General features: G+C 39.9%; 1 protein-coding gene across 3 annotated transcripts in view; it reads left to right on the top strand.

Moving 5' to 3' along the window:
* The window catches only part of HMCN1 (hemicentin 1), a 414195-nt gene that overhangs the window by 319020 nt on the left and 82666 nt on the right, over positions 1-12509 (top strand). For all 3 annotated transcript variants that reach the window (XM_048482504.1, XM_048482503.1, XM_048482502.1), the window contains exons 52-57: positions 656-801; positions 2296-2446; positions 3145-3348; positions 3768-3881; positions 6858-7045; positions 9570-9666. In XM_048482504.1, coding sequence (XP_048338461.1) covers positions 656-801; positions 2296-2446; positions 3145-3348; positions 3768-3881; positions 6858-7045; positions 9570-9666 — 900 coding nt within the window. The remainder of the gene's footprint in view (positions 1-655; positions 802-2295; positions 2447-3144; positions 3349-3767; positions 3882-6857; positions 7046-9569; positions 9667-12509) is intronic.

The following is a 12509-nucleotide window of genomic DNA, read 5'->3' as shown; positions in this document are numbered from 1 at the left end:
CCAACCATGTAGTTCCACCAAGATAATATTTCCCATTTGTGGAAGAGGGGGTGGTAATATTTGGCAGTTCCTTCTACTGTTGCGTACCTCAGTATTACCTCCTATGTTGCTCCTGAGGGTCTGGAGTCTCAAGAACAAGTGGGGAACTCAGTGCATGGCAACAGTAGAAGGAAATCAGGAAATTCTGCTTCCTAATGTCTATGGATAGCTGGATACACATCATTGAATTCTGCCAGTTGTTTGTCTGCTTTGAATTCTATTGAGTATTAATCATCTGGTTCCCACTGGAGTCTGAACTGTAATTTTGGTACATATTAAAGTAATTACACATTATGTGCCTAATGCATCACAGTGTGCAGTATTCTCTGTGTAGATCCACACAACCTACATTTCTCAACACCACAGTGTGCTTATTTGAACTGGCCGTACTAATTTCCTTCTCTGTCAGGTCTGCGAAGCATGCACATACAAAGCATGTTATGTAGCCAAGTATGTACCTGACCCATGACTCTGTTTCCAGTGACCAGTTGCTGAGGTAGGCTTTTGTGCAGAGCGGTTACCTGGCCCTGGTTTGTTCCGCATGTATGTATTCTCTCTGACAATGCAGTGAATGTTGACTGAATGAGAAACTGACATTTTAGTTCTTTCTGTGCAGTCCCACCCATCATTAATAAAGGAGACTTATCAGGATTGGGCCCATCTCCCAAAGAAGTGAAGATCAGAGTGAACAACAGTTTTACCCTGGAATGTGAAGCTCATGCAATTCCTGCAGCTGGCATCAGATGGTACAAGGATGGACAGGCCAGTCACATACGACATTAATTTCAATAAGTGGTTTTAAAGAAACACGGCACGCTCTCTCCCTCATATTTTAAAGAAACATGGCACGCTCTCTACTGTACATGGCACGCTCTCTCCCTCCTTTCTATTTCACTAAGAGTGCAAGCCAAAGGGGAGAGGACGAATATCCCTTGGAAGCAGTGCAGGGGTGTGCCGATTCAGGCGCCCTCTCCACCAGCATGAGAGGCAAATACACCAGTGGAAGGGCTGTGTTGCACAGTGCCTGAACCAAAAAGCTGCCATGCACTCTGGCGCCCCTCTGCTTCATGAACTCACATAGTGTAGATGGGGGTGGTCCAGGGTCATCCCTGGGGGTTGAGTCAACTTTAGTCAGCTTCCACAGGACTTTTGGCCTGGAAATGCCCTTACGCTGGCCAGGGACTTGTAGCACAATTTAGTGTGGTGTAGCCCATTGGGCGGCAATAGGACTTTTCAGGTTGGCTGGGGAGTTTTTTTGCCTTTTTGAGCTTCCTGTACTGCCTGAAACCCTGTGGATCTACCCCCCATCCCCCACCCCAATTTGACTATTAGGATCTTAGCCCCAGAAAGTCCTATCTCCTTCCCATGAAATTACGATCATGTCCCCAGAATTCCTTAGCAATAAAGGAGGGGATTACCCATTGCAGTTTATTTTATTTTATTCATTTATACCCCACTTGCTATAAAGTGGCTTACTATATTCTTCCTTTTTCATTTTCTCCTGACAACAACACTGTAAGGTGAAATAGACTGAGAGCGTTTCCATGGCAGAGTGGGGATTCAAATCTCGTTCTCCTAGATCCTAGCCCAGCCCTACTCACTGCATCACGCTGGCTACTGATGTTTTGCAATTGTGTAATGTTCCTCCTTGCTTTCCTTGTCAGCAATCTGGCTTAATGCATTCTGGAGCTGTTGTTGAGCTGTATACATTGGCATGTAGAATATTACTCTTGGCTGATAGAATTGTGTAGGTACTGACATAAGAGCAAATCCCAGCAACAGAGAACTAGCTGCGCTAAGGTCCCCCCCCCACCCCCGAATTAGTTTTTTGGCAAGAGTTAAGATTCCTAGTATTAAGAAGCACATTAGTGGAAATTTCTTGTTTTCTTTGGCAAAATAGAGTAGAGCATTAATACAGCTGCATTGCTTTCTTATGTTCTCTATTTTAATGATTTGCAAGCAAACTACCAGGAAGAATAGCCTCAACTTTTGGATGGAAATGGCAGGAAAATGGGCTGTAAAAATCGTTGCTTATTTCATGCTTCTAGAAGACAAATCTGGCTCACCAATCATGCATGATGCTTGCTTTCTTTCCAGCCTGACACAAAAAACAGAAAGGAAGGGAAGATGTTTCATGCGCCCTCATAGCTATATTTGACCTAACAGGTCACGAGTTGCGTAGGACTGTTGTACATGATAATTTATTTGCATATTTTATGCGATTTTCATGTATTGCTGTTGATCATTAAATCACAGCCTGTTACATCAGACGATCACATAACAATCCAAGCCAGTGGGCGCATCCTGCAAATAAAGGCAGCACAAATATCTGATACTGGCCGTTACAGCTGTGTGGCCTCAAATATTGCTGGAGAAGATGAGTTGGAATTTGATGTCAGCATCCAAGGTACAATTGCACATATGCCTGCATGCATACATGCCAGGGTGATAAAACAAACAAACAAAGAATGAAATTTTCTGTGCTCCTAATGTAAGCTAAGTAGTAATCGCTCTTGTCTGGTAGGAAAAGGATGAGGAAGTTGTGTTGGGAATAAGAATGGGAGGAATTAGAAGGTGAGGAGTCCCCTTTTTTGTATGGACCCCACTCTTCAAACCCTGTGGCTGTTGGGGACTGAGGGCTGTGCATGCTCCTAGTGTTGTGGATCACTGGCAGCAAAGAGAGAATGCTGTGCATCTATGTGTCTCAATGCAATCTAGGAAAGAATCTGGTTGTGAGCCTACAGGTCAGACAACAGCATTAAATGAGTGTAGTACTGAATGTTTGCCTGTGATAATGCTCATAATTATGCTTGCCATTTTAAAATACTTTTATTATAGTCAATTTTTATTACCGTCAATTTTTATTACAGCCATAGACCAGCATAAGATAGATAAAATACAATCAAAGATTTCAATCCATCATTCCATGTATACCATGGAAGCATTTGCATTAGACTGTGGATGGATTGGAATTCTTGTTAATATAGTTATTTATGGTTCCCTGAACTGTTTGTAAGGAAAGCATTGCCTATGATGCTTTCTACATATGCAGCATTCAGGCATTAGTTATCTCATTCTTGTCTGCCTTTCTGTTATCTCTCACAGTTCCTCCTAGTTTCCGAAGACTGTCCAGTAGCTGGGAAGTTGGCAACACTCTGGGTATCGGGCAAGGAGGTGAACCAAAAGATGTGATCCTTAACAACCCTCTTTCCCTGTACTGTGAGACCAATGCTGTCCCTCCTCCAGCGCTCACATGGTATAAGGATGGTTCTCCCCTGAGTTCCAGTGATAAAGTGTTGATATTACCAGGTTTGTATTAAACAGAATAACTGGCCTTAATTTATAAAAATGAAAGTCATTTTATGTGGAGGTTGCTGTGGTTTGAAATCCTGGCAACGAACCTTTATACATAGCAGCATGTTGATTATGCGTAATGGAAGCAAAGAACGCTGTGCAATGAATTTAGGAGCACATGCTTACTTTTGCTGCAGGAATGTGGATTGTTGTTTGCTGCAGGAATGTGGATTGTTGTTTCTCAGTCCGGTTATCTTTTTTGATGACTGAAAGAGTGATTGGAAATTCTAAACTTCTCTAGCACAAGCGATGAAAGCAATGAAACTCCTGTTGGGTCCACTTCTATGTGAAGCAGTGTCAGTAAATTTGCTATACACAAATCTGCCTGGATTCATCCACATCCACTCTTCTCAATCCTTTCGTTTTCCTTCCAGGAGGACGTGTTTTGCAGATTCCACGGGCTCAGAGTGAAGATGCTGGACGGTATACATGTGTGGCTGTAAATGAAGCTGGAGAAGATTCCATGCAGTATGATGTCCGTGTGCTTTGTAAGCCTATATTATATTGCTTGATATTAGAAATCCTATATTTCTATTTGCTCAAAAAAGAGAAAAAACTAAGAGAGATTTTTTTCAGAATTTCTGTAGCCTTTCTGTGAATTTTCATTCTCCTGCCATTTTTAGTCATTATAGGCACCCTTCACATAACTACAAAAATATTTAATTTTCCCCTTTAATCTCCATTGCTTCTTTATCTGTGCATTCTCTGAAAATAAAAAACCCAGTTGTACTGTGATGTTTCATCCCTCACTCCACTCACGCCACTGTGTGTATTTTTAAAAGCGGGGTTCTGCTAAAAGTGTTGTATAATCAGTTAGATCGACGATAGCATCATTTAGCAGAGCCCTACGGGGATGGGGCGGTATAATAAATCGAAATAAATAAATAAATAAATAAAATTTAATTTATTAATCAGTAATTTTAACTGACAGCATTTGACGGCAGATTTGAACAATCAACAGCTTTGTTGATTGGACAACAGATTTTTTAAAAACTTGGATTACTTGTAAAAAGTCCAAGTGGAATTTTTTTTGGAACCAATCTTTTTATTCTTAGGGAAATGTATTCAGTCAGCCAATCAAGATCAGACTCCCAGTCAGATTTCAGAAAGGATCATGGAGGGAGGGAGGGGGGAGATAGAAAGGGAGAGAACTGCCCCCATTAATTTGTATGGGATATCTGAGCCTCCAAACTCAGAAGGCCAGGTCTATTCCCACTGAAATAATATTCCTTTAAAATGAGCAACTGCATGCTGAGGCTGAATCTGACCTCAGAGGCTAGGACTACTCCCACAGGACACAATGCCTCTATTAGTTCCTGTGGGTTGTATACCTAGCTTCCAAGCCCAAGCCTACCTTTCCAGATTTTCAGTGGTTTATCAGCCTTTTAAATTTAAAGGAATATTATTGTCAATGGGAGTATATCTGGCCACTTACATTTCAAGGCCAGAATTAATGGTCCTTTAAAGCTTAAAGAGACCATGCAGAACACAGAGCTGCCATATGCTTTCTCTCTCTCTTACTTTCCATTCTTGTGCTCATGGGGGGGGGGGGAGCGGGAGGGATTCACCAAAGACTGTGCCCAAAAATAATTACAACCTCTCTGAAATGTTGGCATACCAAAAATTATGCCCTTAAAAATCTAATTCAAAATTAAAATGAATTTTTGAAGTGCACACCCTTAATTGAGAATCATTAATATTTTAAATTTTAAATTAACATTAATCAGCAATAATTTCCAACTACAGATTACAGCCCCATCAAATTATAGTATTTCTTTGCTTTAAACCTTTGCAATATTCTTAATATGACTGCATCTTTGATGTTAAATTAGAGTCTTTATCCAGTACATCAGCTTTTTAGTCTGTGTATTGTTTAAGGCTTTCATAGCCAAGCTGTTGTGGGTTTTCCAGGCAGTGTGGCCATGATCTGGTTCTTTTTGTTGCTAACATTTCACCCGCATCTATGACTGGCATCTTCAGAGGGATTTCATGGTAAGATGTGTTCTCTCCATAGCACAATGTGGAATGATTGTGGGGTGGGGTATATGTCAGCTACTATGTCAGCTACTGTGTCAGACTTCAGAGGGAAGCCATTGAAATCCACAAGCATTGGGACAGTTTCGATAAAAAGGAAAAGAATCTGAACATCAACAAGATCTGGCTACCAGTACTAAAGAACACCAAAACCAAAAACCAGAGATATTCAAATGCAACGGCAAATACAAATGCAACTGCAATTGAACTCCACTTGGACACATGGAAATATGCCTCATCTCCTTCCCACCTGTGGACAAAACATTTATCTTATCGCACAATCACTTCACACTGTGCCATGGAGAGAAATACATCTTGCTGTGACATGTCTCTGAAGATGCTAGCCATAAATGTGGGCATAACGTTAGGAGGAAAGACTACCTGATCACGGCCACACATCCCAGAAAACCTACCATAGCCAGTTTTAAGTCTGTGCTTGAACAGGGGCCTATATTACTCTTGTGTTGCATTAAGTTAGATGGTTTTTACAACTGCAATGTTAAAAGTATGATACTTATGTATAAGTGTAGGTAAATGTTACCACTTTCTGTTATATTCTTCTAGCATGGTGACCTGATCTGCAATAGCGTTTATTCAAAAAATCATAGTTTGAAGATTATTTACTCCCATTGTTTAAAAATCTGTAGTTTTTACAGGACTTGTAGCTTCAGTGACATGATTCAGCACCTCAGGGTTGAATAAGTGAGGGGGAGCCAGTAATGGCTCATAATTGAACAGCAAGGATCCAGCCCTTTCTGACACTTCTGGTATTTATTTATCTAAGCATATGCAGGGTTAAGGGTTAGCACTAGTTTCATGCTTATAAACCATTAAGCCAATATGGCAAGAGGCCTGCCATTTAAAATATTGGACAGCATCCAGCATACCCTTATTTAAGTTAATAGTAATACTAGTAACAACAAACAGTGATATTTCAGGCCACCTGGAAGGGCCCTGAAGAATTCTGTAGTTATAGCGGTAATAAAAATAATTTCAGCCGTTTGGCAAGCTTCTAAGTGAGCTGTATATCTCCTTCCTTGATTTTTTAAAAAAATAGTTTAAACAGGCTAGTATCTACAGATATTTAGGCATAGCAAGTCTTCTAGTACACCAAATTCCCCCATATTTGAAGCCCACTGAATTCTAGAATTCTTTCTTAAAGAAATTCCAGCAATGCTGCTAAGGATGCAATAATTCATTGGCATGGAACATCATGAAAAAATTTCTCATTTATGTCTCTAATGATTTTCCTTCTGAGAAAGAGAACAAATTTCATTATCTGATTATCTATCTATTATGAATCATATTTTGGGCTAGAGTATGAATCTGTTCATTCCAACTTCTTATTTGCAGAATCCAGAGTTTCCCTGAGCTTTCCCCCCTTTTCTCCAAATCCTCCTTCACTGTCCCTGTCATTTTGCATTCTCTAGTGCCGCCATCCATTAATGGAGCCAATGGTGACATGCCTGAAGAGGTGACTGTGCTTGTGAGCAAGATGACAGTTCTGGAATGTATAGCAAATGGCAGCCCTTCTCCAAGCATAACCTGGCAGAAAGATGGTCAGCTCTTAGTTGAAGATTCTCAACACAAGTTCTTAGCCAGTGGAAGAACACTTCAGGTAATGTGTGAGTTGCTGAGGATTGAATCATTCATGATCCAAAATAAGATAAACTGGGAACGGTTGAAAAGGACATTACAGAGTCAAACTTTAAACCTGAGTAAAGCACAGCAAACAGAAAGAAGATACCATATATACTTGTGTAAAAGTCGACCCGCATATAAGTCAAGGCACCTAATTTTACCACAAAAAACTGGGAAAACTTATTGATTCGCGTATAAGTCGAGGGTGGGAAATGCAGCAGCTGCTGGTAAATTTCAAAAATAAAAATAGATACCAATAAAATTATATTAATTGAGGCATCAGTAGGTTAAATGTTTTTGAATATTTATTTCAAAGAAAAACAGTAAACTAGCTCTGTAAGTGGAAAAGAGGGTCAGCAAAAACAATATGGTCTCAACAATAATTTTAAAAGTACAAAAACCTTAGCTCAACCAGCAACCAAGCTAAAACACAAGAGTTAAAATCCTTCAAAACTGGATTTTTGGTCAGGGGAGGAATGTTTATGTTAGCAGTACCAACATTTCAGAGTATCTTTAGGAGATCCTCCTGATGATACCACCCAAGTTTGGTGAAGTTTGGTTCAGGGGGTCCAAAGTTCTGGACCCTCAAAATGTAGCCCCATCTACTATTAGCTCCCATTGGAAACACTGCCTTTGGGGGTCCATAATTTTGGACCCCCTGAACCAAATTTTACCAAACTTGGGTGGTATCATCAGGAGAATCTATTGAAACATTTCTGAAATTTTGGTGCCGCTAGCCTAAAAACTGTGCCCCTGGAGGTCGACAAAGTAAAAACCCTAAAATATTTTTTAAAATACACCTGACTCGCGTATAAGTCGAGGGGGGCTTTTTCAGCACAAAAAATGTGCTGAAAAATTTGACTTATATGTGAGTATATACGGTAAATAATACTTTAGTGCCATCAAGTTACAACCAACTTATGGTGACCCCTCATGGGGTTTCTAAGTGCCTCCTTCGTTCTCCTGTCTAAGGGTCTCCTTACATCTTCGGGATCCACCGTGCCCCCCTCCTCCTCGTTAGGAGGATTGTTAAGTAAGGTTTTGCGGGATGCTGTTTTTATGTGACAATCGCTGTTTTAAATTAGTATTTTAGAGTTTATGGGGCTGAAAGCCTAATGTTAGATATTATTTGTTGGTTATTACTTATTTGCCCCTCTTGTTATTTGTATTTTGTGCTGATTATGTTGTACACCACCCAGAGCACTTTGGGGATGGGGCGGTATACCGAAATTGAATGAATGAATGAATGAATGAATGAATGAATGAATGAATAATAATAATAATAATAATAATAATAATAATAATAATAATAATAATAATAATAATAATAATAATAATAATAATAATAGGCAAGAAATGAGCAGAGGCTATTTGCCATTCTGTTCCTCTGCATAGCAACCCATCCACATGCTGATCATGACAAACCCTGCTTATCTTCTGAACTTTCATGAGTTTGGGCTTATCTGGACTATTCAGGCTTGTGTAAGAAAGAAGGTAGCCAGTCCAAATATAGACATAGGCCCTGTGGAAAGTGATTGGGCATGATCTTAACAGCAGAGTCAGTTTTAGCAAAAGAGCCAGTGATGAAATGTAGGAGTCCTTGGTGAGTGATCTGAATGATTTTTCTGAATAAGTCCCTTCTGGCCCATTGTCTTCCAGAGGCTAGTGTGATTGAATCATGGTGTGGTTCTGCTTTCTCTTCTTCAGCTTCTCTGTTTAGTTCTGGGCTGACCAGAGACTTGTTTACATGGCCTTAGTCCTAAACATGGAGCAATGCAGGTCTTGGACACCAAAATGAAGAAGGCAGGGACTCAATGGAAACAATGTTGTAATCATTGTTGAGTACAGTTATGTCCTTTTAGAGATGGAGTTGACCCCCTGAATGCACCATCTGTGTTCTTTGTTCATCCCTGTTATGTTGTTAACTGCCCTCTGTCCAGCTTGCTGGAAAAGGGCAGGGTAAAAATCAAGTTTTTAAAATAAAATAAAAATAACTCCTGCTGTCAATATTACTTGACTAGTTCAATATGACAATGGAGGATGAGGGGAGGAAAAATGGCTAAAGGGGAGATAGGGCAACTACACAGGGCATGGATAAGGGGCAAATTTTTGGTGGGGTGAAGAAATAAAGACCATTTCAACATACTCACACGCTCAAGGGAAGCTGGCTCAGAAATGAAAAAAATACAGTAAAAGTGCTTGGGAAAACAACAGAGGAAAAATTAAGAGAAAACATCAGAACCAAAGAAAGGGAAAAAACAGGCTGATTTCAAAGAAAAATGTAGCATTTGGCTGCAAGATTCAGTGTAATCAACTTGTGTAGAAAAGGTCATATTTTCACAGATCTAATCTGCATCTTATTGCAGAACCATCACAATGACACTAATAGCTAGATGTTTGTTCTGAATATTTAACTGATGTGCGCACATGTATATATGCTTAACATATGCTGTTATTTATTTTATATCAATACATCACTCTACCTTTCATTTTCTTTCTAGATCCTCAATTCCCAAATCACAGATACGGGCAGGTATGTCTGTGTTGTGGAGAATACAGCAGGAAGTGCGAAAAAATATTTTAACCTTAATGTTCATGGTAAGATTGCTATTTTCTAAGATGTGGATTGATTACATTCAAATAAGGGACTGTTTAATGAATAAAATTCTATTTATAAAACCAAAAAACATACTTTAATGTACAATTAGATCTAACTTCAACAAGGCGCTAAGGTCAGCACTTCCTCAGAAAAGAGCCAAGGGGATTTGAAGAACTTGTGAATGAAAAATGGCAACACATGAGTTTAAATGGGCCACCCAAATCTTTGGGGCCAATCTTCAGACTGCTTTCTCTCCTTGGCATCATCTCTGTTCTCCAAACCTGCTAAGCCACTGAAGGAACCATAACTCTCACACTGGATCCTTCCAGCCACTTCTTTGTATTAATTTGTATTTTTATAGCCCCTTTAAAATTCCCAAAGTGCTTTGCAATCTTCATTTCATCCTTGCACTTTTCTATGAGTTATTATTATTATTTATTGTATTGTCGAAGGCTTTCACGGCCGGAATCACTTGGGCGCTGTGTGGTTTCCGGGCTGTATGGCCGTGTTCCAGCAGCATTCTCTCCTGACGTTTCGCCTGCATCTGTGGCTGGCATCTTCAGAGGATCTGATGTTGGGAAAGCAGATATATACTCCACTTGCTTTCCCAACATCAGATCCTCTGAAGATGCCAGCCACAGATGCAGGCGAAACGTCAGGAGAGAATGCTGCTAGAACACGGCCATACAGCCCGGAAACCACACAGCGCCCAAATTATTATTTATTATTTATTTATTAAATTTGATAAACCGCCCACCCCCGAAGGGCTCTGGGTGGTGTGCAACAAAACCACAACTAAAAAAATGTGCACAATAAATAAGTGATAAATAGTTAAAATATATAACTCAGAATAAGCAGCATTCTAAAACCCAGTAAAGACAATATTAATAATACTAATGATGGTTAGTGGACGAATCAAAACATTGTCTCAAGATACATCCCTTTTCAGTCATTACATCTCACCATACAAATGGGGAATCACACTGCATGTAATCCCCCAGATATATAGGCTTGCCTTAGGCATCCCAATCCAAAATGTGGGAGAGTGCCCAGTGGGTGGAGATAGTGCAGCTGCACTTCTTCCAAAGAGAGGTGTTTGGTGGCATGGCTGCCAGGAAAACAAAGGAAAACCCCTCCGGGCCATAAAAGCCTCATTTAAGGCAATGGCTTACACCACGCTTTTTGGTGGCATAAACCTGTGCCTGGAAAAGGGGGTGTTCCTGAGCTGAAAGGTCTTTGGAAGCCAACTAAAATCACCCCCATCCTTGGGAACACCCCTGGAACACCCCCTATCAAAACTGGTGCAGCCTCTTGCATCAGAGGACCAGCAGCACAGGAGCAAACTTCCACATTTGGCCACTGTGGAGCCATGCAGTGCCCTGCTGCTGATGTAACTGCCTCTGTATCAGTGCCTGATTGGGCAGCGTAAGTGGCAATGACACTGAGACACAGGTCACACTGCTTCCAATGTGGCTTTGTCCCTCTCATTTGAATTGCACTTTTAGTCTGAAGTGTGCATTTTAGCTTCCATACAAGCAAACTAGAACCCTGGAATATCAGGTTTCCTTTACTAAACTGTATGGGCAGTCTGAGGATTCATAAGCATAAGCATAAGCATAAGCATTTTATTGTCATTGTGCACGCACAACGAAATTTACAGCAGCATTCCTCGATGCACACAATTTCAGACTCATACAATTTCAGACTCATGCAATTTCAGACTCATACATCATCATCCTCCACCCATCCCTACATAGCCCCAAATACATCAATATGAAGCAGCGGAGTTTAGCATAGCCACAGCTCTAGAGTAGAAGCTGTCTCTAAGCCTCTTTGTCCTAGTTCTGAGGGCCCTGTATCGTCTGCCAGATGGTAGCAGTTTAAAAAGAGTTTAAAAATAGTTTAAAAAGTTTAGCAGTTTAAAAAGCAGTTTAGCAGTTTAAAAAGAGTTTAAAAATATTCAAAAATAGCATGGCATGAAGTTGCCTCTTCTTGCATGTTGAAATTAAAAGCAGTAGGTCAGCCTATGTCTGGAAGGCCCCAAATTCTAATTCCATGACTGAAATAAAGTTTTCATGTTCTCTCCCAACAAACATAAGGTCTTTGTCACATGTAGAGTTGTTTTTTTAAAAATCAGAATAATTGCTGTATATGAAATTTATCAAAAATGAGTAACTAATTTACTGGGACATTTTTAGATCTAGAATTGAACTGAATATATGAATGTCTAGGAAACTAAATCAAAGCAAATTAAACAATGGTTAAAAAAAACACAAGTTCAAAAGATGAAACAGTAAAATGTTATTCTATGTCATTCTGATTCGTATATGCAACAATATTCCATGAGATCAGCTAGGGTACTTTTTAACCTTAAGAAGCTGATCCAAGAATGCCAGCATCAAAGGGGAGATTTTAAGTAGATTTCAGTAAATGTTTGTTCCACTTGCAGAAGTGCTGGAGATCTTGAGATCTCAGGGAATATGGAAACGCTCAGACAACAAGATTCTTTTCTCTTTTAATTGATCAGTTTGGACCACATGAGGTGCCACTAAAACCTATTTCTAATATCTAGTAGAACTTGTCTGTTCCTGACATCATAACATTCTACTTCTTTCCCCACCCGCCACTCCACACAAGTGGCTACTGATGGCAACGGATGGACGAATATAGGATGTGAGGATGTCAGGATATAGGTAAATTCTACTAGATCTTATAGAGCTTGGGAGAACAGATTAGAAACCCAGCTGCATAGTTACCATAACTTCTACTTTGGCTGCCCTGTAGTATTTAACGATAACTGTGAACCCTGCTTTTTAAAGGCTTGTATATAATTTCAAATTAA

This window comes from Sphaerodactylus townsendi, unplaced genomic scaffold (genome assembly GCF_021028975.2).
Source record: "Sphaerodactylus townsendi isolate TG3544 unplaced genomic scaffold, MPM_Stown_v2.3 scaffold_18, whole genome shotgun sequence".
Lineage (NCBI taxonomy): Eukaryota > Metazoa > Chordata > Lepidosauria > Squamata > Sphaerodactylidae > Sphaerodactylus > Sphaerodactylus townsendi.
Note: the sequence above shows the minus strand (reverse complement) of the source record. Positions and strands in the feature narration are given on the sequence as shown.